The sequence below is a fragment of the Anomaloglossus baeobatrachus genome, chromosome 6 (genome assembly GCF_048569485.1).
Source record: "Anomaloglossus baeobatrachus isolate aAnoBae1 chromosome 6, aAnoBae1.hap1, whole genome shotgun sequence".
NCBI classification, from domain to species: Eukaryota; Metazoa; Chordata; class Amphibia; order Anura; family Aromobatidae; genus Anomaloglossus; species Anomaloglossus baeobatrachus.
Window position 1 is genome coordinate 428223483 of NC_134358.1, and position 27115 is coordinate 428250597.

The following is a 27115-nucleotide window of genomic DNA, read 5'->3' on the forward strand; positions in this document are numbered from 1 at the left end:
GGCTGTGTGTTATCACCCACACCCACTACTGTTTCTTGCTCAAACTCATCGCGCTCCGCCTGCAATGCATCATGGTTGTTTTTTGAGCAGAGACCATTTTAGAAGGCAGAGAAGCGGTATGGTGACGCTAATAATGTCGTCATCGCCGCTCACCATCTTGGTGGAGTCCTCAAAGTCTTGGCGGATGGTACATAGGTCGGACATCCATCTCCACTCCTCAGGTGTTATGTGTGGAGTTTGACCCATTTCCCGACGGCTTAGGTGATGCAGGTACTCAACAACTGCCCTCTTCTGCTCACATATCCTGACCAACTTGTGCAGAGTTGAATTCCAACGCGTGGGGACATCACACAGCAGTCTGTGAGCCGGAAGATGAAAACGGCGCTGAAAGCCGGCAAGGCCGGCTGAAGCAGTAGGTGACTTTCGAAAATGTGCAGACAGGCGGCGAACTTTTACCAGCAGATCAGACAGCTCTGGGTATGACTTTAGAAACCGCTGAACCACGAGGTTGAGCACATGGGCCACGCATGGAACATGTGTCAGCTGGCCTCGCCTCAAAGCCGCCACCAGGTTCCGGCCATTGTCACACACGACCTTTCCTGGCTTTAGGTTCAGAGTTGTGAGCCAGTGATCTGCCTGCTGTTTCAGAGCTGTCCACACCTCTTCTGCATTGTGGGGTTTGTCACCTATGCAGATTAGCTTCAGCACTGCCTGTTGCCGCTTCGCCGAGGCAGTGCTGCAGTGCTTCTGTGTCGCCCTGGACAAGCCAGGGGCCACAGAGCACAACACTTAAACACCCCACACTCCCTGCAGGCATATCATAGTCAAAACACAAAATCCTTGTTGCCTTCCCCAGGGGCTGTTGTCCACACCAGGGTGTGGAGCCAGGCGGTTGGTCTCCACCCACCAAGGAGGAGGGAAAACACAGGCAGTGAGAGTTAAGCTAAGGAAGTGGAAGGAGGAAAGTAGTAGAGAGGAGAAAAGTGACAGCAAAGAGCCTGAAGTTGGTCCGGGTGTGTGGCCCGGACAGGACAGCAAGGTTGGCAGGATGTGGTGACCGTCTGCAGTGGAGGCCGATTGGAGTCTGCCGTAAGGACCGTGGACGGGTGGTGACCCGGCCGTACCGGACCGGTATACAAAGAGAAGCCAGCACCATTGGCAGAGGACTTTCGGATCCCGGCAAGGCTTGGTGTCGCCGTGAATTTGCCAAATCCGTTAGTGAAGGGGACCTCAGGGTTTCCAAACAGCCAAGTCCCGATAGAAGGCAACCGTCCAACCGTGAAGGGGAGACACCGCCACCGCCAAGGGCAACCGTCTCCCAGGGCCAGCGCCTGTGGGCAAAAGGGGCTCCTCCGGCCCATATCCAGGTCGGGGAGCGGGTTACAGGTGGGAAACCATCACTACCAACACTGAACTTAGGTGCAGGGAGAGACAGTCATCACTAACCTGCAGGGAGGAACAACCGCAGCCGTCCGAGGGACCCGTCCATCCAGCCACTTGTTTTACCGTGAACTGTGTCATCATCATTGGGCTGAGTGAGTACCTCCGTGCCGTGCGGCACAGCGCTGACCCTGCGACCCTGCACCTCATCAGGCCCCGCAACCCGCCTGTCATCCATCTCTACCCCATCACCGGGCCCCGGGACAACCAACCCCCCTACCCACGGAGGGGAGAAATAACAACAAAGCTGCTCCCTGTCACAGGCTCCCGGGATCCCCGTCCAGAGCAGCGGTGGTGTCCACACAATTACCACAACCGTGGGTGGCGTCACGGACAATATCCCCAAAACCCAAACCACCCCTTTTCACTCACGGGCGAGTAGCGCCGCTCGAGTCCCCGGGATCCGGCCATCGCTCGAGCCAACGAGCAGCAGCAGCCGTAGAGCAGCGGCAGCCGGACCCGAGCAGTGGGAGAGCGCACCGTCCCCTCCTCCGCCCGCGACACTTCCAGCTTGGCACTGGTGTGGAGGGTAAAGTGGATCAGGATGCGCAGGAGGAGGAGGAGGCTGAGGAGCATGACATTCCGGAGCTGTAGAGTGTGGGTGAAACCCTGACTGAGGTAGGGCCTGCAAAACTTGGTGTGTGAAGGACGTGTTCCGTCCCTCGCTCAGACTGGGTCCCAGCTTCCACAATATAAACCCAGTGTGACGTCAACGAGATGTAGCGGCCTTGCCCACATGCACTTGTCCACGTGTCTGTGGTTAGGTGGACTTTGGCTGAAACAGCGTTGTTCAGGGCACGTGTGATGTTTTGTGACACGTGGTTAATGGTTATGCAATGCGGGGACGGCACACCGGGAGAAATAGTGGCGGCTGGGGACCGAGTAACGTGGGACAGCTGCCACCATCAGGTCGCGGAATGCTTCTGTCTCAACCAGCCTAAAAGGCAACATTTCCAGCGCAAGCAGTCGCGAAAAGTTAGCATTTAGAAGTGTGGCATGTGGGGCGTTGGCAGTGTATTTGCACCTGCGTTCAAAGGTTTGCTGAATGGATAACTGAACGCTGCGCTGGGACAAGGACGTGCTTGATGATGGTGTTATTTCTGCGTGGGTAACTGCAGGTGCAGGGCCGGAGGAGGCTTGTTCGCAGGCAGCATGGACAGGGTATTGGCTCGCATGCACAACCAGCGAAGACGTAGCAGTGACATCAGCAAGCACTGCTCCTCGACTCTGTTGTACTTCCCACAAAGTCGGGTGCTTGGCTGACATGTGCCTGATCATGCTGGTGGTGGTCAGGCTGCTAGTTTTGGTACCCCTGCTGATGCTGGCATGGCAGGTGTTGCAAATGGCCTTTTTAGAATCATCTGGAGCCAACTTAAAAAACTGCCAGTGTCAGAGTTCCTGGTTTTCCAGTTTTCTTTTGAAAGAGCTTGCCCTTTGTTAACATGAAGTTTTCTGTTCTGTTGCCCTACTTCCTGTCCATCTGTTTAAAAGCCGCCCCTAAAGCTTAGTCCAGTGCCTGAGTATACTGCTTCCTGTGTGCTCCTGCCCTGCTGCTTTTGGTTCCTGATTGTTATTCGGATCCTCTTGGAAAACAACCGACACCGACTCTGGACTTCATCTGGTATCATCTAGCTGTGCCCGGACTCCGTTTGCCGTCTTTGGTCGGCACTTCTGCCCGGTTCCTTCCGTTTAATACCACTCTGGACTCACATCACGTACGGACATTTTTGGACTTACCTATTGCCCTTTTGTGTCCCGGCTGCTGCGCATTTAGGCCTTCTGGGGTGATTGCCAGACAGTCCCTGTATAGGGGTTCGCTCTTGGTGGTCTCCCTGGGGGAGTCCGGTGCCCGGTCCCGTGAATTCCCTTTCGCTCCGTCCCTGGAAGGTATTTCCTGTATTTATGTTCTACTGTGTTTTTGTTCCGTTTATGTACATATTTGCTGGTTGCATATTATAAACGTCTTGCACCAAGAACTCGTCTCTGGTTGTCATTGCCCTAACGCAATCGAAATCCTCAATACATACAATAGTATTACAGCCAGACTCGGGAAGACCTAACATTTGTACAGGCACCTTGTGTCGTGTTGTTCCGGGGAACAGTTGCCTGACGTCTGCCTGGGGCCACCACTCTGCTTCTTACTGCCTGTTGGGATGCTACGCCTCCCTCCCCCTGTGCACTGCTGTCCTCGCTCTGCATATCCTCCTGCCAGGTTGGGTCAGTTACTGGATCATCCACCACGTCGTCTTCCTCTTCCGCACCCTGCTCCTCCTCCTGACTTCCTGACAATTGTGTCTCATCATCGTCCACCCCTTGTTGAGACACGTTGCCAACTTCGTGAGAACGTGGCTGCTCAAATATTTGGGCATCTGTACATACAATCTCGTCATGGCCCACTTCAACAGGAGCTGGCGAGAGGCCAGAATGTGTGAATGGAAACGTGAACGAACAGCTCTTCCGAGTGTCCAAGTGTGGGATCAGTAATGTCCGTGGACGTGTACTCGACCTGGTGGTAGGAAGGAGGATCAGGTTCTGAAATGTGCGGTGCAGTATCACGGCTACTGACACTTGACCGTGTGGAAGACAGAGTGTTTGTGGTGGTGCCAATCTGACTGGAAGCATTATCCGCTATCCAACTAACAACCTGTTGACACTGGTCTTGGTTCAAGAGCGGTGTACTGCTGCGGTCCCCAAGAATTTGGTACAGGACGTGCGAGCGAGTAGATGTGGCCCTTTGTTGTGGCGAAATTAGAGCTTGCACACAACCTCGGTCTCTGCCTGCACCACCATCACGTCCACTTCCTTGTTCGTTGACAACGCCCTTGCGCATTTTGCAATGCTGTGCTGATGTGTATTCACTAGACTTGTGCGTTATATCCAAGTTTTTGCAAAACTCACACAAATGCAGCGGAAAGCTGCCACCAACAGGCACACACGTGCGGTTTTTAAATGCAAGCACGGAGGCACTAAGAACCTAACAGGTCTCTATCCAGGGACAACGTGGAGCCTCCCAATTTTTGGTTGCCCTGCCTAAGGGCTATACTACAATAGACCCACTTCCTTCCAATGGGCACTTCAGGTTTACAGGCCCTCATGCACGTCTCTATCCAGGGACAACGTGGAGCCTCCCAATTTTTGGCTGCCCTGCCTAAGGGCTATACTACAATAGACCCACTTCCTTCCAATGGGCACTTCAGGTTTACAGGCCCTCATGCACGTCTCTATCCAGGGACAACGTGGAGCCTCCCAATTTTTGGCTGCCCTGCCTAAGGGCTATACTACAATAGACCCACTTCCTTCCAATGGGCACTTCAGGTTTACAGGCCCTCATGCACGTCTCTATCCAGGGACAACGTGGAGCCTCCCAATTTTTGGCTGCCCTGCCTAAGGGCTATACTAACAATAGACCCACTTCCTTCCAATGGGCACTTCAGGTTTACAGGCCCTCATGCACGTCTCTATCCAGGGACAACGTGGAGCCTCCCAATTTTTGGCTGCCCTGCCTAAGGGCTATACTACAATAGACCCACTTCCTTCCAATGGGCACTTCAGGTTTACAGGCCCTCATGCACGTCTCTATCCAGGGACAACGTGGAGCCTCCCAATTTTTGGCTGCCCTGCCTAAGGGCTATACTACAATAGACCCACTTCCTTCCAATGGGCACTTCAGGTTTACAGGCCCTCATGCACGTCTCTATCCAGGGACAACGTGGAGCCTCCCAATTTTTGGCTGCCCTGCCTAAGGGCTATACTACAATAGACCCACTTCCTTCCAATGGGCACTTCACGTTTACAGGCCCTCATGCACGTCTCTATCCAGGGACAACGTGGAGCCTCCCAATTTTTGGCTGCCCTGCCTAAGGGCTATACTACAATAGACCCACTTCCTTCCAATGGGCACTTCAGGTTTACAGGCCCTCATGCACGTCTCTATCCAGGGACAACGTGGAGCCTCCCAATTTTTGGCTGCCCTGCCTAAGGGCTATACTACAATAGACCCACTTCCTTCCAATGGGCACTTCACGTTTACAGGCCCTCATGCACGTCTGTATGCAGGGTCATTGGTGAACCTCAAAATTTTGGACTGCCCTGGCAAAGGAAAATACTACAAAGACTCAGTTCCTCAAAATGGGCACATTAGACTCAGAGGCCTTTATGTACGTCTCTTCTCAGGGACATCGGAGTGCCACACAATGTTTTACGTAAAATCTTTCATGTATTGATCTCAAAAAGTAACATACATTAGCTCTATCTCTCTATTGGGTATGTGCCCTTAACATTTCCGCCATGAAAATTCATTTTGGTGTCATTTTGGAAGGTTTTCTGGTGAGTCCGTAAAAATGGCGTAAAACGCGGACAAAATTGTTCACAGCTGTGACTTTTGAGTGATAAATGCTTCAAGGGGTCTTCCCCATGCTGTTGCCATGTCATTTGAGCACTCTTCGGAGACTTTTGTGCCATTTTTAGGGTTTCTACATGCTGCCGGTGGTCATTTCACAAAAATACTCGGGTCTCCCATAGGATAACATTGGGCTCGGTGCTTGGGCCGAGTACACGAGTATCTTGGGAGGCTCGACCCGAGCTTCGAGCACCCGAGCTTTTTAGTACTCGGTCATCACTAATAAAGATGTAAAGTTTACATCACCTGACCTTTCCTAACAATGATAGTGAACAAGCCATAACCCTAACAGATTAATCAGATTAATTAAGGTCTGAAGCCTTCGTCAAAGTTATCTGAGCACACAAATATCCAAGAGTGCCCAAACTTTTGCATTGGTTAATTTTCCTTCTTTTAATTTTTAAAATGTAATAGATGAAATTTATTTTTTTTTGGTCTAAAATACAAAGGAAAAGTGCCATCCTTAATTATATGCTTTTCAGAGATTTTTTCATCTTCAATTTGCTTAACTGTTCACAATAACAGTAATTATGACCAGGGGTGCCCAAACTTTTGCATGCCACTGTATATCAGCCTGGAGATGCCTTATGATTTTAATATCATGGTTATTTTTCATGTTAAGCATTATGTCTGATCTGTAGGCAGCATATATTAAAAACACAGTAATTGGTCCTACTTATTGATTGACAGCCTTCATCGCATTCTCATATTCTATGTATATAAATAAAAAGATGACTGATGCTCAGGATCGACCACTGCATGTCTAAATGTACAATGATCAGAGATGTAAATAAATAGATACAAATAATACAGAATAATTTCCCACAAAACTATACATCCATCTGAGGAGTATTGTGAGCTCTACACCATACAGTCCGCATGTACATTGAGATGGGTTCCCCTTAAAGACTCTTATTTCCAGTTGAATTCAAGTCCATAATCAAGCAAGTGTCCTGATTTTCATCAGTGTTTTGCATCAGATATTAATCCATGAAATATATCAATAAAACATGTATGAGCCAGTCAGACTTGTGAAAGATACCTTATATTGAAGAATTAAATCTACATTCTTGTCTTGCTAGAAACAGAAAAAAAGTACTATTCCTTTTTATTAATATTATAAAGGTGGCCAGACTTTCAGTGAATTCACAACTGCTCTTACAGTAAAGAATCCTTATCCATGATGATCTTTCCTACAGGCGTGCTAGATACCCCCCCAAAAAGTAACCCCAGGTTAAGTAATTTGAGTATTGCAGTACTCCCATTCACTTTAAGAATTTGGCTGCCATCCTCTGTACCCATTGAGATTCAGTTATGTGCCATTATATAGATATGGGATATGTAAGCTCACCATAGAAGTGTCAATTTGACGACAACCACATAAATATTGATTTGTTTTTACGCCTATATTCTCAGCTATCTCTGAAATAATTTGGACAAAGAAGGAAGGATATAAAAAGCATTAGGCTGATATAAAAGAAATGAAATCCACCTTTAAAATAAGTGACTGATAATAAGTTAAATGATTTGAGTCAAATACAAGAATCGACCACTCCAGCTGTCCTTGATCATACGTGCAAGGTTACAGAACTCCGCCACAGAAGGATAATGCAGCTGGCAAACAATCAATGGCTCATGATTCAAAGGAAAAGGATTTTCTTAAAGAAGCCGTTCTATGCGATGGCTTATATGGTAAGTCACACCATGAAAATTCTATGTATATGTGCATCTTAATCAAATGAAACACTTACGAGTCAAGAGAATCATTATGTTACAGAGGCTGTCGGCCAGAGAATACACATTAAATGCTCCTTCAAGGATTGTTTCATTTTCTGACCGTTTTCCCTGTAATCAATGAATTAGTATTCACAGAGTACTGTCCACTTACCCACAACATGTCTGATCCTCTCTCCTGCAGGGTCAGCATGCTCCTCTCCGACGCAGCGGGTGAGGTCAGAACACTGGCCGTGGACTGCGGCCACTCGAACAACGCCTCAGCCTGCTCGCCTTTGCTATTCTTCCTCTTGATAATCTACATGATTAGAATAAAAGCACATTCTAATATCGCATTATACATGTTAAAAGCTAGATGTCAAAGACAAAGATTAAATCAATCTAGGTAGTATAAAACCATCATAAATCTGAGGCATCATGTACATGGAGGGGTTGTATACATTAAAGGGAACCTGCCACCTGTAAAAACGCTATTAACCTGCAGACATGGGATTAATCTGCAGGTTACCAGTGTTTGAATCCTGCACTTTAAACCCCGATGCCGGGAAGAAATTAACTTTCATCCACTCTAGTCACAGGGGCGGCTCCGGCACGGGTTCAGTCACTGGTCTGTGTATGGAGAGTGGCGGCTGTAACCATGCCATCACACTGACTGACAGCTGGTTCTAATGATGAGTGAATGCCAGTCAGTGCGGGAGGCGGTTACAGCTGATGCTCTCCAAACACACAGCGGTGACTGAACCCACACGGGCACCACCCCTGTGACTGGAACTGGAATTCTGCCAGGAGGTTTAAAGTTCATTTCCTCCCGGCAGCAGGGTTCAATGTGCAGGCGCCGGGCAGGATTCAAACCTGCAGATTAACCCCCTATCTGCAGGTTAATAGCATTTTTACAGATTACAGTTTTTACATTAGTTAGCCATAGGCACTCGCTGTGACACTGTATATTACTTTTGTACGGCACGCTTGCTGTGTAATAAAATGTGTTACACCACACCCTGATTTATTTTTTAGTGGATCTTATATAAAAACTTTGTGTGCACAATTATTAAGAAATTTGTATTTTGATAATTAATTACATTATTGAAGAACCATAGTGCTATTGGTCAGTCCAAAAAGTTAATAAACCTGAATATTTAAGAAAGTAAATGTGAGGTTTTGTTTTTCTTAGGAGAATATCTATCTGTGCATAATTATTGGGCAACTATTAGCTTGCAAAAATATTTTGTAACTAAATGAAAATGTACATTTTCCCATATCAATTGTTTATTTTCATCTGTTAATGTGAGTCAAAATGTACAAAAATCATTTCCGACATTTCATAAAAATATCAGTGACTACTCTAGCCACCCTTCTTTTCAATAAAAGTCAAAAGCTGACCTCCATGGAGACTCGGTTTATGAATCTATTGAGGATCAAATTTTTGGGCAGCATCAACCACAGCCTCCCAGACACTGTTCAGAGAGGTGATTGTTTTCCTTCACCATAAGTCTACATTTAAGAAAGGCCACAAGTTCTCAATAAAGTTTAGGTCAGGTACGGAAGGGGCCATGTCATTATTCTCTCATCTTTAAGGCCTTTACTGGCATCCAAGCAGTGGAGTACATTGATGCATGTGATGGAGCATTGTCCTGTTCAAAAATCATGGTTTTCTTGAAAGATGTAAACTTTATACTGTGGTACTGCTTGAAGAAAGTGTCTTCTAAAAACTAGCAGTAGGTTTGGGAGTTGAGTTTGAGATCATCTTAAACCTGAAAAAAGGTCCAACTAGCTCATCTTTAATAATACTAGTCAATAGCAGTGCGCCACCTCCACCTTGCTGGCACCTAAATTGAAGTGGAGGTCTATTGCCCATTACTGATCCATCCATGGGTCCTTCCATCTGGTCCATGAACAGTCATTCTCATCATCAGTCCATAAAACCTTTAAAAAAAAAATCTGTCTTCAGATATTTCTTGTCCCAGTCTTGACATTTCAACTTATGTGACTTGTTCAGTACTGGTCGGATTTTAGCCTTTCCTATCTTGGCCATGTCTCTGCGCACGTTATAGATGCCACCGCTTTTAAGAGGTGCCAATTTTCAAGCAGCGCAGTTATCCGAAGTGACCTGGTGACTCGTCAACCCTAAACAGTGGTAATGTTACTGATGTCACCGCTCTTCAGTGCAGTATGATCTGGAATTGTCTATAAGCAAAGTCTATGGAGTGTCAGAATGATGTTTGTCAGAATCGCTGTGGACTATGTCAGACCAGCTATAAAATTTTTTGTCTTTTGAATAAAGTGGTAAACAAGGGTGAGTGTCTTGTTTTATTTCTCTGTGCTTGTAGGTTTATGATTTTTTTCAGATATCCTTTTTTGGACTATGATGGATTCGGTGGACTATGGCAGACCTGCATGTTTGTTTGTTTGTTTGTTGTTTTTTTTTAAATATAAATGGTAAAAAAGATAAAGTTTTGGGGAGTCTTTATTGAAGTAAATGTTTTTTTTTGGTAATAGACACCTCTCCATTACTGACACCACGACTTGATGCCAGCTGGCACTACACAGCTTATATATAGCATAGAATCTGGCTCACAATAATTTAGGTGCCACCGAGAAAAAAGTCAATGTTACAAGAAGTAGCTCGGGCACTCAAAGAATTGAAAAAACGAAAGTATTGATGCTTGTCAATGCCAATTTTTATTTTTATTTTTCATGCAAAGGTTTGTGCTATGACGTTTCGGCCATACAATTCTGGCCTTTATCAAATAAATGTGCTGGAACAAAGGAAAAAAGAAAAATACAATATCAAATCTCATATACATATACAGTTGATTTTACACATACAGTCAATTATATACGTAGTGCATGTAACAAAAATTTGGCCAATGTTTTTTGGCGTTTTTAGAACTATACGTATAACAAACAGAAAACCTAATGTACAATAGTATAAATTATCAATTCATGATCGTACAATTGAGAGACCCTAATATACATGACATACATGTAAAAAAGGATTATATAGAGAATAAGTACCACAGGAAACGTATATGTGGTTAAACTGGTAGAACTAAGTTCACATATGTTGATCAGTGGTACCCTAGTGATCAACCTGAAGTGAAAAACAAACCCATCTTAGGAATATTATAGATATTTCATGTATACATATATGAAATGTATACATATATGAAAGGGACCATAAGGAAAATACATGAAATCAGTAACAAAATTTACCTTTGCTATTCTCTATGTGAAATGTCTCTTAGAGACCCAGATGTTCACTAACAAGCTGTGGTGTATGGTCCGCTATAACACTTGAGATACACAAAGAGTGATAAGAATTAAATTGGAACCACCATCTGGTGAAAAAAAGTAATGATTCTGAAAAGACTGGGGGGGAGGGGGGGGGGGGGGGAGTCAGGCAGGGCTTAGTCCAGATTCAGTCACCATGTTGGGCGCAGTAAGAAATGTAGTATTACCTTAGTCAACGTCATTTAACCTCTCAAGGGGATCATACTCGTATTGTTGCTGTGCTATGGGACCAAGTTCCTTCAAATATGAAGAGTAAAACATAAAGAGTAAAAGGCTGACAGAGAAACATGGAAGGAATGAAACATATATGAACAGGATAGGATTTTCATCACTCACCACTGTGTGTGTTGAAATTTAATCCTTGGTGTACTTTTAAGGATCCTTTAGGAAATATCTCCTTGTGTGTCTATAAGTTTTTGTATGATATATTAAAAAATGATGATTAACCTCTCTACACCAGGAGTGTCAATAAATCCCTGTTCATTACCTGGATAGGTCAGATGCAGTGGTGATTCAGTGGAAATCCACTGTCAGTAATCCTGTAGGTCCTGTATCTACAGCCCCCCAGTGAGGATCTGTAGGAATTATATTAAAAGATGATTAACCTCTCTATGCCAGGGGTATTCATTAATCCCTATTCATTACCTGGATAGGTCAGATGCAGTGGTGGTTCAGTGGAAATACACTGTCAGTAATCCTGTAGGTCCTGTATCTATAGCCCCCTTGTGAGGATCTGTAGGAATTGTATAATCAATAAACATGTCATAGTGAATTCTGCAAAAGTGAGGAGGGAAAAACCCCTATCCGTTACCTGAATACGTAATTGCAGTGGTGATTCCGTGGGGATGAAGGCTGCGTGATGACCGGAGGTACCGGCGGGTGTGTGGCGGCCGCCATTTAAAGCTAAAACATGTACACAGGAAATCCTGTGAGTGACACGCTGCGCCGTCCGTGGAACGCATCAGCGCGCAGGCGCAGGGGGCATCCCGGTCAGGAACGCCCCCCGCGCATGCGCACAAGCGGACCACACGCGGCGTAATGCCGGACGTGGAACAGGAGCGCGCGCCAGGTTGGACGCGCGTCCATGCCCCACACACGGCATGTGAGAGTGAATGGGGCGTGATACCCTTGTATGACTGACGCTAGCGCGGGCACGGGTCTAGTTCCCCGCGGCCGCGCACGCATGCGTACATACTCAGGATGAGTGTATACAGTACGAAGATACAGTAAGGTGAAGACGGAGTGATCCATAGGTAAACGTGATGTGGTGATGACGTGACATCCGTGTTGGTATATTAAGGTGCCTAGGGAATAAAAGAAAAATGATTAGTCTTATGGAGTAATAATATAAGATAATAAAAAACTGTCTAAAAGCCCCTAAAAGCCTGCCTGTAAAATCCAATAGTAAGTATCCCCTATAACCCCAATAAATTCAATTAAATTCTCAGGTCCCTTATTACATATAAAGTTCTACTTAGACTAATAAGACACCTCATATTCACGATTGAGGCCATTGGGCTCGAGTGTCTGTAGAGTATAAATCCAAAAGGATTCCCTCTCTTTCAGTTTTAAGATCCTATTGCCTCCCCTCCTACTAACCGGGATATGCTCAATCACCTGATAGCGCAATTGTGATACCGAGTGGCCTGCCTTCATAAAATGCGCCGGGATTGGTAGAAGTTCATATTTACATCGAATAGTAGACTTGTGTTTACTAATTCGGTCTCGGATATGTTGGGTGGTCTCCCCAACATACCCGAGACCGCACGGACACTTAATGAGATAGATCACGTATGACGAATCGCATGTAAAAAAGTCCTGGAGATGGAAAATTCTACCCGTACGAGGATGAGAGAAAGAGCTACCTTTCGTCATATTCGAACATTGCATACAATGTAAACATGGGAAATTGCCCTTTCGTGCAGTATGAAGAAATGTCTGACGGGGCTCCTTCTTTTGAGAACCCACATCTGCCCTAATCAATGAATCCCGTAGATTTCTTGGTCGTTTGTCACAGAACAAAGGTGGATTCTGGAAGGCTTGCACTTCGGGATAAGATTTACCCAACAAGGACCAATGGCCAAGAATGGCCTTTTTGATCTGCGACTGAAAGGGGTGGTATGTAGAAACGTATGCTACCCTAGGTCCCTTAATCACGGGTTTCCCCCTGTCGGTAGGGCAAGGCACTGCAATACTTCGTGGGTAACCCCTGTTCATAAATTTTTGACTGATTTCTGCACAGCGTTCTGTTTGCGTAGCCGGATCAGACACTATGCGTTGTACCCTCTTGATCTGTGACATTGGCAAAGCCTTTTTCACGTGCTTAGGATGCGCACTCGTGAAATGTAAAAGACTATTTTTGTCAGTTGGTTTCGTATACAAATCAGTGATTAGTCTACCATCCGGGCACTTCACTATCATAGTGTCTAAAAAGCTAATGTTCTGTAGATCATGGTGCAGCGTGAATTGTAGACCCTCTAAGCAGCTATTCAGATCCATGTGAAAGGAAAGCAATGAGCTCAAATCGCCATGCCAGATCAAAAATATATCATCTATATATCTGCACCAAGTGGTGACATGAGAAGCATATAGATGATGGTTATAGACAAAATTGTCCTCAAAGTGTGCCATAAATAGATTCGCATACGGCGGCGCCATATTAGAGCCCATTGCGGTCCCCTTCCTCTGCATATAAAATTGATCCTCGAAGAGGAAAAAGTTGTTATGCAGTACAATCTCAAGAAGATCCAGACAGAATTTTCTTTGATGACGTGAAAGTGTGGTTTGTTTATCCAGAAATGTGGTGACAGCCTCTATGCCCTGTTGATGACCAATGCTCGTATAGAGACTGTTTACGTCCAGAGTCACTAAAATGTCGTCAGGAGAACTGTTCTGTAATGTCCCAAGGAGCCGAAGGAAGTCTGAGGTGTCCTTAACGTAAGACTGGGTGAGGGGTACTATTGGATTCAGAATTTTTTCAAGAGTTATGGCCAGTGGAGAAAGAATGGACTCTGTCGACGCTACTATTGGACGCCCTGGTGGTTGAGTTAGATTTTTATGCACCTTCGGTAGGGTATAAAAAACCGGTGTAATGGGATGGTCCTTGATTAAGAAGTCCGCCAACTTCCCATCAATGGTACCCAATCCTATGTATTCATCCACCAGGTGCCTAATAGTCTCCCTAATCCTTGGTGTAGGGTCATGTGGAATGGGAGTATAGGTGGTTATGTCATTTAGCTGTCCATAAATCTCATTCACATAATAGGACTTATCCATAACTACGATCGCCCCACCCTTATCTGCTGGCTTAATTATCAGTTTCTTATTGTCCTTCAGCCCCTGTAAAGCTTGTGTCTCCTCAGGTGTTAAATTATGGCGTATGTGCATATGACCGTCCCTTATGTCACCAATAACCTTCTTGGTATCTGCAGTAACTAGACCAATAAAGGTCTCCACAGGATGATAAACTCTTGGAGGAGAAAATGTACTGGGTATGGACAACCTAAGATCATTCAATCTAAACATATGGGGATCAGTTGACAAAGCAGTAGTGTGATTGCTATCTAAGGAGCGAAAGTGAGCTTTCAGTCTGACAGACCTGAAGAAACGGCGCAACTCCTGATCTACTGAAAACTCGTTGAATGAAGGGGTTGGACAAAAGGAGAGTCCTTTCTGTAGGACTCTCGTCTCTGTTGGTGATAAGTGGTATGAGGAAATATTAAAGACGATGTTGGTCCTACCTGTGACCGGGTCGTGATCTTGTGTGAGGTCCCGGGATTTCCTCTTCCCCCTCCTCGTTTTTCTTTTGGGGGACGGCGGGGTCCTAAAAAAGATGCCCCTCGTGAGTGGCTCTGGTCACTGTCCGAGCTGGTAGAGCTCTGGTAGGATGACTGATAGGTTTGCCGTTTATCATATGAATCAGAGAAACGCCACTTATATACACGGTCCCTTAGATAGTCCTCCTGGTCCCTGATGAACTTAGACCTTTTTCGATCCTGTAATGTTTTTCTAAACTCTGTGATGGTCTCCTGAGTCCGAGTCTTAATTAACCAATACTCTTCCTACAGCAGAGTGGAATAATATTAAGACTCGGACTCAGGAGACCATCACAGAGTTTAGAAAAACATTACAGGATCGAAAAAGGTCTAAGTTCATCAGGGACCAGGAGGACTATCTAAGGGACCGTGTATATAAGTGGCGTTTCTCTGATTCATATGATAAACGGCAAACCTATCAGTCATCCTACCAGAGCTCTACCAGCTCGGACAGTGACCAGAGCCACTCACGAGGGGCATCTTTTTTAGGACCCCGCCGTCCCCCAAAAGAAAAACGAGGAGGGGGAAGAGGAAATCCCGGGACCTCACACAAGATCACGACCCGGTCACAGGTAGGACCAACATCGTCTTTAATATTTCCTCATACCACTTATCACCAACAGAGACGAGAGTCCTACAGAAAGGACTCTCCTTTTGTCCAACCCCTTCATTCAACGAGTTTTCAGTAGATCAGGAGTTGCGCCGTTTCTTCAGGTCTGTCAGACTGAAAGCTCACTTTCGCTCCTTAGATAGCAATCACACTACTGCTTTGTCAACTGATCCCCATATGTTTAGATTGAATGATCTTAGGTTGTCCATACCCAGTACATTTTCTCCTCCAAGAGTTTATCATCCTGTGGAGACCTTTATTGGTCTAGTTACTGCAGATACCAAGAAGGTTATTGGTGACATAAGGGACGGTCATATGCACATACGCCATAATTTAACACCTGAGGAGACACAAGCTTTACAGGGGCTGAAGGACAATAAGAAACTGATAATTAAGCCAGCAGATAAGGGTGGGGCGATCGTAGTTATGGATAAGTCCTATTATGTGAATGAGATTTATGGACAGCTAAATGACATAACCACCTATACTCCCATTCCACATGACCCTACACCAAGGATTAGGGAGACTATTAGGCACCTGGTGGATGAATACATAGGATTGGGTACCATTGATGGGAAGTTGGCGGACTTCTTAATCAAGGACCATCCCATTACACCGGTTTTTTATACCCTACCGAAGGTGCATAAAAATCTAACTCAACCACCAGGGCGTCCAATAGTAGCGTCGACAGAGTCCATTCTTTCTCCACTGGCCATAACTCTTGAAAAAATTCTGAATCCAATAGTACCCCTCACCCAGTCTTACGTTAAGGACACCTCAGACTTCCTTCGGCTCCTTGGGACATTACAGAACAGTTCTCCTGACGACATTTTAGTGACTCTGGACGTAAACAGTCTCTATACGAGCATTGGTCATCAACAGGGCATAGAGGCTGTCACCACATTTCTGGATAAACAAACCACACTTTCACGTCATCAAAGAAAATTCTGTCTGGATCTTCTTGAGATTGTACTGCATAACAACTTTTTCCTCTTCGAGGATCAATTTTATATGCAGAGGAAGGGGACCGCAATGGGCTCTAATATGGCGCCGCCGTATGCGAATCTATTTATGGCACACTTTGAGGACAATTTTGTCTATAACCATCATCTATATGCTTCTCATGTCACCACTTGGTGCAGATATATAGATGATATATTTTTGATCTGGCATGGCGATTTGAGCTCATTGCTTTCCTTTCACATGGATCTGAATAGCTGCTTAGAGGGTCTACAATTCACGCTGCACCATGATCTACAGAACATTAGCTTTTTAGACACTATGATAGTGAAGTGCCCGGATGGTAGACTAATCACTGATTTGTATACGAAACCAACTGACAAAAATAGTCTTTTACATTTCACGAGTGCGCATCCTAAGCACGTGAAAAAGGCTTTGCCAATGTCACAGATCAAGAGGGTACAACGCATAGTGTCTGATCCGGCTACGCAAACAGAACGCTGTGCAGAAATCAGTCAAAAATTTATGAACAGGGGTTACCCACGAAGTATTGCAGTGCCTTGCCCTACCGACAGGGGGAAACCCGTGATTAAGGGACCTAGGGTAGCATACGTTTCTACATACCACCCCTTTCAGTCGCAGATCAAAAAGGCCATTCTTGGCCATTGGTCCTTGTTGGGTAAATCTTATCCCGAAGTGCAAGCCTTCCAGAATCCACCTTTGTTCTGTGACAAACGACCAAGAAATCTACGGGATTCATTGATTAGGGCAGATGTGGGTTCTCAAAAGAAGGAGCCCCGTCAGACATTTCTTCATACTGCACGAAAGGGCAATTTCCCATGTTTACATTGTATGCAATGTTCGAATATGACGAAAGGTAGCTCTTTCTCTCATCCTCGTACGGGTAGAATTTTCCATCTCCAGGACTTTTTTACATGCGATTCGTCATACGTGATCTATCTCATTAAGTGTCCGTGCGGTCTCGGGTATGTTGGGGAGACCACCCAACATATCCGAGACCGAATTAGTAAACACAAGTCTACTATTCGATGTAAATATGAACTTCTACCAATCCCGGCGCATTTTATGAAGGCAGGCCACTCGGTATCACAATTGCGCTATCAGGTGATTGAGCATATCCCGGTTAGTAGGAGGGGAGGCAATAGGATCTTAAAACTGAAAGAGAGGGAATCCTTTTGGATTTATACTCTACAGACACTCGAGCCCAATGGCCTCAATCGTGAATATGAGGTGTCTTATTAGTCTAAGTAGAACTTTATATGTAATAAGGGACCTGAGAATTTAATTGAATTTATTGGGGTTATAGGGGATACTTACTATTGGATTTTACAGGCAGGCTTTTAGGGGCTTTTAGACAGTTTTTTATTATCTTATATTATTACTCCATAAGACTAATCATTTTTCTTTTATTCCCTAGGCACCTTAATATACCAACACGGATGTCACGTCATCACCACATCACGTTTACCTATGGATCACTCCGTCTTCACCTTACTGTATCTTCGTACTGTATACACTCATCCTGAGTATGTACGCATGCGTGCGCGGCCGCGGGGAACTAGACCCGTGCCCGCGCTAGCGTCAGTCATACAAGGGTATCACGCCCCATTCACTCTCACATGCCGTGTGTGGGGCATGGACGCGCGTCCAACCTGGCGCGCGCTCCTGTTCCACGTCCGGCATTACGCCGCGTGTGGTCCGCTTGTGCGCATGCGCGGGGGGCGTTCCTGACCGGGATGCCCCCTGCGCCTGCGCGCTGATGCGTTCCACGGACGGCGCAGCGTGTCACTCACAGGATTTCCTGTGTACATGTTTTAGCTTTAAATGGCGGCCGCCACACACCCGCCGGTACCTCCGGTCATCACGCAGCCTTCATCCCCACGGAATCACCACTGCAATTACGTATTCAGGTAACGGATAGGGGTTTTTCCCTCCTCACTTTTGCAGAATTCACTATGACATGTTTATTGATTATACAATTCCTACAGATCCTCACAAGGGGGCTATAGATACAGGACCTACAGGATTACTGACAGTGTATTTCCACTGAACCACCACTGCATCTGACCTATCCAGGTAATGAATAGGGATTAATGAATACCCCTGGCATAGAGAGGTTAATCATCTTTTAATATAATTCCTACAGATCCTCACTGGGGGGCTGTAGATACAGGACCTACAGGATTACTGACAGTGGATTTCCACTGAATCACCACTGCATCTGACCTATCCAGGTAATGAACAGGGATTTATTGACACTCCTGGTGTAGAGAGGTTAATCATCATTTTTTAATATATCATACAAAAACTTATAGACACACAAGGAGATATTTCCTAAAGGATCCTTAAAAGTACACCAAGGATTAAATTTCAACACACACAGTGGTGAGTGATGTAAATCCTATCCTGTTCATATATGTTTCATTCCTTCCATGTTTCTCTGTCAGCCTTTTACTCTTTATGTTTTACTCTTCATATTTGAAGGAACTTGGTCCCATAGCACAGCAACAATACGAGTATGAGCCCCTTGAGAGGTTAAATGACGTTGACTAAGGTAATACTACATTTCTTACTGCGCCCAACATGGTGACTGAATCTGGACTAAGCCCTGCCTGACTCCCCCCCCCCCCCCCCCCCCTCCCCCCCAGTCTTTTCAGAATCATTACTTTTTTTCACCAGATGGTGGTTCCAATTTAATTCTTATCACTCTTTGTGTATCTCAAGTGTTATAGCGGACCATACACCACAGCTTGTTAGTGAACATCTGGGTCTCTAAGAGACATTTCACATAGAGAATAGCAAAGGTAAATTTTGTTACTGATTTCATGTATTTTCCTTATGGTCCCTTTCATATATGTATACATTTCATATATGTATACATGAAATATCTATAATATTCCTAAGATGGGTTTGTTTTTCACTTCAGGTTGATCACTAGGGTACCACTGATCAACATATGTGAACTTAGTTCTACCAGTTTAACCACATATACGTTTCCTGTGGTACGTATTCTCTATATAATCCTTTTTTACATGTATGTCATGTATATTAGGGTCTCTCAATTGTACGATCATGAATTGATAATTTATACTATTGTACATTAGGTTTTCTGTTTGTTATACGTATAGTTCTAAAAACGCCAAAAAACATTGGCCAAATTTTTGTTACATGCACTACGTATATAATTGACTGTATGTGTAAAATCAACTGTATATGTATATGAGATTTGATATTGTATTTTTCTTTTTTCCTTTGTTCCAGCACATTTATTTGATAAAGGCCAGAATTGTATGGCCGAAACGTCATAGCACAAACCTTTGCATGAAAAATAAAAATAAAAATTGGCATTGACAAGCATCAATACTTTCGTTTTTTCAATTCTTTGAGTGCCCGAGCTACTTCTTGTAACTGTGGCACTACACAGCTGACCTCAACCCCATAAACCATTAATGAGATTGCCACTATACCAGGGAAATCAGGAAGAATCTAGTTGAAGCGCCAGAACTGGAGCATCTAATATGATATGTCACTTTCTGGGGTGGCCGCAGGCTGCTATTTTTAGGCTGAGAAGGGCCAAATAACACTGCTTTACATTTGCTGGTTATTAAAAAAGGGGAGGAGCCCATGCTGATTTTTTTTTCAATTATTTATTTATTTGGCTAATAGCTAATATCTATTTTTCCATGTATCTCTCTATTTATATATCATCTTTCCACATCTTTAGGCCTCCTTCACGGTACGTGCTAGGTCCGTTCCCACATGTACCGGAGACACGAGCACACGTATACCCATTAAAATCAATGAGTTTATGTGCACACACGTGTTCAGCCATTGGCCCGTGCCTCCGTGTGGAGCAGAGGTGAGCTTGTGTGCTCCATATGGGGGCATGTCCGTTTTTCTCCGGCAGCATGGGTGTCATGCGGCCCGCACACGTACCACACGGATGTAGTGTGGATGCGGTCCCACGTGACACATGCCGGAGAAACACACGTGTCATTGTAAAAATAAAAAAAACACATACTCACCTCCACCAGCCCTGCAGTCTCTGCCGTGGCTGTCACCTGCATCCGACACCCAGTGAATTTGAACAATGCATCTTCTTCCCTGGGTGCCGGAAACAGCGTCAGTGGGGCGTGGCCTGTGCCAGACGCTGTCATTCAGCACCACTGACAGCTCCTGTTAGAATCAGGTAAGGCGGGACTTTCTGTTCTCCATGTGTTATTACGTATAACACACGGAGAAGAAGCATGTGCCACAAACACGGCACATGGGGAGCAAACCACCCCTTTAATACGTCTGTGAAAAAACGGTCCGGTTTTTTCACGTGCGTGTGAAGGGGGCCTTAAACATAAAAATCTTTACTTTTTTTTTTAATTCATTTAATTCTGGTACGTGTAACATGGTTGGCACATGGATGTCACACTGATGTCATCCATGTGCTGTACGTGTTGGTCATGGACCCTGTAGACTTCTATTGGCCCTTGTCATGCTTTTTAGTGCTAAAAAACGGACATGTCTCCATTTGGATCACACGGGCACAGGTGTGGTTCATATGGACACACGGTCCATGTGAAAAGATGGAGCTGTGAAGATCAAAAAAAATTTTAATTAGCGTGCATGTGTACAGGTCTCTAGACCATATGAAAATGGATACCACATATACTGGAAACACATATGTGTGAAGGAAACCTAAGATAATCATAAGGGGAGAACCTGCTATTGAAGTCTTAATTCTCAAACAAATGACACTACACCATCACTCCACAACACCTGTTATGACAATGGAAATATAAGAATTGGTAATGTGACACAAAATCACAACATTTCACCCCCTTGTTATCCAGGTTACGACTTCACCAGCCATTTACCTGACCATTTACACTATAACCAGGCCACTGATTCCTGGCTGCAGTGACCCCTCTACCCTTTATGGTTCATTTTGACCTCTATATCCCTGTATTACTTGCTCTTTCTGTATTGCTAAATATAAAAATGTCAGAATCTGATCACTTTTATAACATGCTTAAAAAAATCTTAAAGAGGAACTGTCATCTTGGAAAAGTTGTAGGTCTATGTTAAAAAGCAGAAGTAGCTGAGTAGTCTAATATATAGGTTAGTGGGAAAAGATTCAGTATAAGGCTACAGTTACACAATCGTAGAGCCTCTCATCTGAGAGGTTTGGATCGATTATGTATATGACACTTTGATCAAACTCTGATCAGAGGTTGATCAGAGTGCCAGCTTAGTTTGATCTAATTCTCTCGGATGTGAGAGTCAGAGCACACTCAGGAGAAAATAACGAACAAAATGTCTCCATCTTCTCCATTCTGTCTAAGAATCCGTGGAAATCAGACTGCACTTGGATGTCATCTGAGTGCAATTCAATGCATTCCACATATCCATAATTTTGAATGGGTGAGCAGAATCCAATTTGCGCATCACATGGCAGCAAGCAGAGATTTTTTTTCACTGACAAACTCTCAGTCAAAAAATCATGCATCAGCGCTGCACTACTGAATACCATTGGTTAAAGTGCTAATCCCCCCAAAATAATCAAATAGCTGTTGTGCAGTGTTCTGTGCTGCACTCGCTGGGTGTCATGGTGGCGTCAGACCCTGTTCACATTGTAGAGTCCGACAAACTGCCTGGGATTCTTTAGTTGCAGAGTTGGTTCTGGCTTCACTGCTCTCCAGTTCAGCAAAAGTTAATTTCTGCTGCCCTGGAATCAGCTTCTAGGAGCTCAGGCTGCTGATCACCATCTCAAGCCTTTATAAGGTTCTAGATTCTGGGGCTGTTTGCCGGATAAATCTCTTTGCTTCCAGATTCTTGTTTATATCCAGTTTCATGGTGATCTTCAAGTTGTGGTTCAGCGTGGTGTGAGTCCTCCAGTTGTGTAATTTCCTACCCCTTTTGAGTTACTCCCCTGTTCAGATACTGTCCCTCCATTGTGTTTGAGTACAGTGTGCATGAGTTTTTGTTTACCCTTGTCTGTGACTATTTGTAGGGTGTTGGTTGCTGGGTTTCCGGCTTGCTCCCTTGGTGAGGAGAAGTAGTATCAGGGCTTGGACAGGAGACAGTGCCATGTTGGAGGCTTGAGCCTGACTACCATCAAGTCTACCCTCAAGATAAGAGACAGTACAGGAGCCCGAATCTTATAGTCAGCCCAGGAGCCCCTGTTCCATCCGTGCACCCCTGTGACAATAACACTCGTCCGATGTATATGATCATGTGAGTGAGCCCTAACTTGTATTTTATTGACTGAAATTCCTGCTTGTTCTGGTCTTACCAGTCAAGAGACCTTCCTAATCAGTGATTGACAGGCTACTCTGGGTGCACATATTGAAATAGCTGACAATCAGCAGGTAGCACTGCCTACTGGAATATTAAAGCGCACCAATCACCAAGATTTTCCTATACAACCTAAAGCCAATGCTACACTGGCACTATCATGCTGATTCTATACATACCTTTAGTTGTCAGCTAGAATGTAGAGGTTTTGAAACACAAACAAGTAAAGTTTGTAAAATGAGCAACTTTTTGAAGGACAGCAGCTGTCGATCAGCTGATAGCTGGGGTGGGTATTTATAGTGATTTCCGCCCCCTGCCTATCCATCCTTTCCCTGTTATTTATGCTAAATCTATTAGAGAATTGTTTTACTATCTGACTAGAAGGACCTGTGCTGATGTCATACCCATGTGACCAGAAGGGGCAGGGCCTCAGACAACACAGCTGATACCAGGAAGCAACATTATTTTTCTGTTGTCTGAGGCACCACCCCTTCTGGTCACATGGGTATGACATCAGCACAGGTCTTTCTAGTCAGACAGTAAAATGATTCTGTAATAGAATTAGCATAAATAACAGGGGGAGGATGGATAGGCAGGGGGGTGGGAATCACTATGAATATCCAACCCAGCTATCAGCTGATTGGCAGCTGCTGTCACTCAAAACGTTGCTGATTTTACAAACTTTACTTGCTTGTATTTCAAAACTTACACATCCTTGCTGACAACTAAAGGTATGAATAGAAGCAGCATGATAGCACCAGTATATCACTGGCTTTAGGTTATATAGGAAAATCCTGGTGATTGGTGTGCTTTAAGTATATAATGGTGCAGGAATTTCAATGAAAAAATGCAATATTTGTTGAAATTTTTTCCTTACAAATCTTTCTCAATTTGTTGAGCTCATCTTGTTCTATGACAGTAGTCTCCAACTTTTCTTATTATGAGAGCCACAGTCAGCTCTGAGTGGTGAGTGGTGGTCGCAAGCCACATTCAGCGATTTCCACCCCCCAGTACTAACACCCACAACACGGTATAAAGAAGGCCAAAGCTCCCACAAAAGGTACATTGAAACCTTGTACCTCCTCTCTCATAAGTTGAGATGAGCGGACCTGTTGAAGTTTAGGTTTGCCAGGTTCAGCTGAACTTTAGATATTATTCCCTTCAGGACCTGGACTTCACCTGAACTTGATCCCGGAGATCAAACCCCATTGGAAGTCAATGATTGGGCAGTTCGGCTCTTTGCCCACATACAGCCAGCCATAAACAGTGCATTTCCAGGGGAAAGAGGGCGGTGCTTTGTTATTTTTTTGGACACACTACATCCAAAAATATTGGTTTTCACCCCCATTGAGAGACATTCAGAGGCTGCAAGCAGCTTGCACTGGGCCGATCATAGAGCGTAGCTGAGCACCACAATGCTCAATCGAGTGGTTGTGACGCCCTGGACCCCAGGGGTCACAGGTCACAACATCACCACATACACCCCCCACACTAAAAAGGTACCATCAGTCAACCACAAAGACCTGATTGCCTCCCTCAGTGTTAAACAAGCACACCAGGTGGGTGGAGTCAGGCGGAAAGACACGCCCACCGAGGAGTCTGCTGGCCTGAGGCAGGAAAACAGTGAGCAGAAGAGTTCAAAGGAGTTGAGTGCAGGACAGTGGAGTGGAGAGTTGGTCCAGAACAGTCAGGCAGGCAGACGGCAGTGACCACCTGCAGGAGACCGGGAACACAACCAGCGGAGCCATAAGGGACCGGGACAGGGTGGTGGCCCGCCGGAACCGAACCGGGGAGCTAACAGGATACCGGAGCACCAGGCAGGGTACTCAGACCCTGAACTAGGCTATATGCCACCACCATAGTCGAATTAACTGATTGCGGTCTGGACCTCAGGGGTTCATTCCCACCAAAGTCCCGTTTGATAGCAACAGCCCAACCTGTCCGGATAGTAGCCACCGCCAAAGGCCAGAGATCCAAGGGCCAGCGCCTGCGGGCAAAGGAGCTCCACCGACATCTACACGCTGGGAAGCTGACTACCAGTGCTCAGGCACAGTGGTCAAACTACAACATAGGTGCAGGAGAAAGGTGGACATTGCCAACCCGATTAGGAAGCTGCAGCCGGCTGTGGGCCCCGTTCATACCTTTGTTTGGTTTACCAGTGACTCTGCGTGGTTTAATCATGAGTACACCAGTGCCATCAGGCACTGCACCGCGCTGCACCGCAACCCTGCGCCCTGCACCCCGGCCTTCGCACTACTGGGCCCCGGGACCAACACCACCTACCCACGGAGGGGTCAACACCTAGCTGCGCCACTACACCGCTCCTGGGAGTCCCCGTACCTTCACCGCAGCGGTGGTGTCCTCCATCACCACAAACCGTGGGTGGCGTCACTAACAATCACCCCAAAACCAAATTGCCGCATTTTCCCGTGTGTAACGCCAACCCCCTTGCAGAGCGACGTGACCCCCGGGTCCGTGAGAGGCTCGAGCCACCAACCGTAGAACGCGAGCACGGATCCGAGCGGCTCGGCGGCCGCAGCCGAGACCGCGGGGCGGTACAGTGGTTAGCATATGTACAGACCCAAACTCAGAAACTGATTTTTTTTTCCCTAAAAGTTTGTCTTCGGTATTTAACAGTTCGGGTTTGCTCATCTCTACTTATAAGCAATACGCTTAAATCCAGGGATGTCCCCTTTACCCACATTAAGTAGTATTACATCAAGCATACTTATCACACTATTGCATCCAACTTCAAGCACTAATCTAACTGGCAATATCATTCTATCTCCAGCTTACCATAATTATCTCTCCCTACCTAGTATTTTCACATCTACATCTGCTCTTCTGTGCAGGGCTACCCATAAACATCACTATCTGGAGACCTGCTCTTTATAGCTGTTTTCTAGATCTGGAGTCATTAGCCAGCAAACCACATCTGGCTCCTGAGCCACAGGTTGGGGACCCGTGCTGTATAATATCCATCTGGTGAATTAGACAACATATGCAATGTAAACACAGAAATTTGATCAAAAACACAGACCGTACAACAACACTAAATAATTAAAGTGTAAAGGAATTGGTACATATCCAAAAATGATAATAGTGTGTGGGTCATATGGACGTGGTTGACCTACGGTAACATAACAAGGCACCAAAACAGAACAAAGAATTCAAGAGGAAACCGATTAAGTCAAACAGTATAACAATTTTATTATTAAAAATGATTGCCAACTGGCAGAAAACCTAAAAACAGTGGCATCACATGTATAAATATTTTGTACAGTGGGAGCCGGTATCAAGGTACAGGTACTATATTATTCATCTGAGGCCAAAAATGGCATACAAAAATGTAAAAACTTCAGCTGATAGTTTGTTAGAATACAATGAAAGGGGGGGGGTGGAGTACCAAAATGATTCAACATCAATAGTGTAGTCATACAGGGAAAAACCAACAGATAACAGCCTGCACATGTATCTTAGTGTGAATAGTAGTAATGAGTGAAGGTTAAATGAAGGAAGTGTACCAGTGAGGCATATGCAAGAACAGTTGATATGGAACATGCATGAGGATTATAAGATCTATGGTGCAAGGGGTAACTAAGGCAAAGAATTCAGAATTCAGAATTCAGGGGGCCCCTGACGAAGGTGACGCCGAAACGTGCGCGTCGGGGCTGGCATCACATGCGAGTACTGGTATCTCTGTGTCCAGGTAAAAAAACCCTCTTCATATGCTTTCTTATACTTAAACCCTGGCTGAATTCTTTGCCTTAGTTACCCCTTGCACCATAGATCTTATAATCCTCATGCATGTTCCATATCAACTGTTCTTGCATATGCCTCACTGGTACACTTCCTTCATTTAACCTTCACTCATTACTACTATTCACACTAAGATACATGTGCAGGCTGTTATCTGTTGGTTTTTCCCTGTATGACTACACTATTGATGTTGAATCATTTTGGTACTCCACCCCCCCCCCTTTCATTGTATTCTAACAAACTATCAGCTGAAGTTTTTACATTTTTGTATGCCATTTTTGGCCTCAGATGAATAATATAGTACCTGTACCTTGATACCGGCTCCCACTGTACAAAATATTTATACATGTGATGCCACTGTTTTTAGGTTTTCTGCCAGTTGGCAATCATTTTTAATAATAAAATTGTTATACTGTTTGACTTAATCGGTTTCCTCTTGAACATATGCAATGTGACAAGGTTCCCTTTAAAAGAATTATTTGCACAGTTTACAAAAATGCTTTTAATGCTGAAAAAACTTTTTTGCATAAATTCTCTGGAAGAAACCAGGATAAAGAGGTGCACTTACCTTTTGAACAATAGTTGTAGCCAGTTCCTCAATCAGTTCTTCCTTGTGCTCCCGCAAATAACAAGCCTCATTCTGTTTATCCTGAAGGGAATGAGAAAATTTATTTTTTAAGTCTCTGCTTTATGAAATCTAGGACACAATACAAGATTAACCCACATCTCCCTGGAGGGTGTTGCAAGGTCATGACTTAATTCCAGGATACTACCGTCTGCTTCCATCCATAACAGCAA

The 27115-nt window shown here is 44.9% G+C and overlaps 1 protein-coding gene across 3 annotated transcripts in view; it reads right to left on the reverse strand.

The window, feature by feature from the left end:
• MYRIP (myosin VIIA and Rab interacting protein) overlaps positions 1-27115 on the reverse strand; it is an 812272-nt gene that overhangs the window by 193505 nt on the left and 591652 nt on the right. For all 3 annotated transcript variants that reach the window (XM_075315190.1, XM_075315188.1, XM_075315189.1), the window contains exons 7-8: positions 26886-26966; positions 7728-7871 (exon numbers count right to left, since the gene is read on the reverse strand). In XM_075315190.1, the coding sequence (XP_075171305.1) occupies positions 7728-7871; positions 26886-26966 (225 nt within the window). The remainder of the gene's footprint in view (positions 1-7727; positions 7872-26885; positions 26967-27115) is intronic.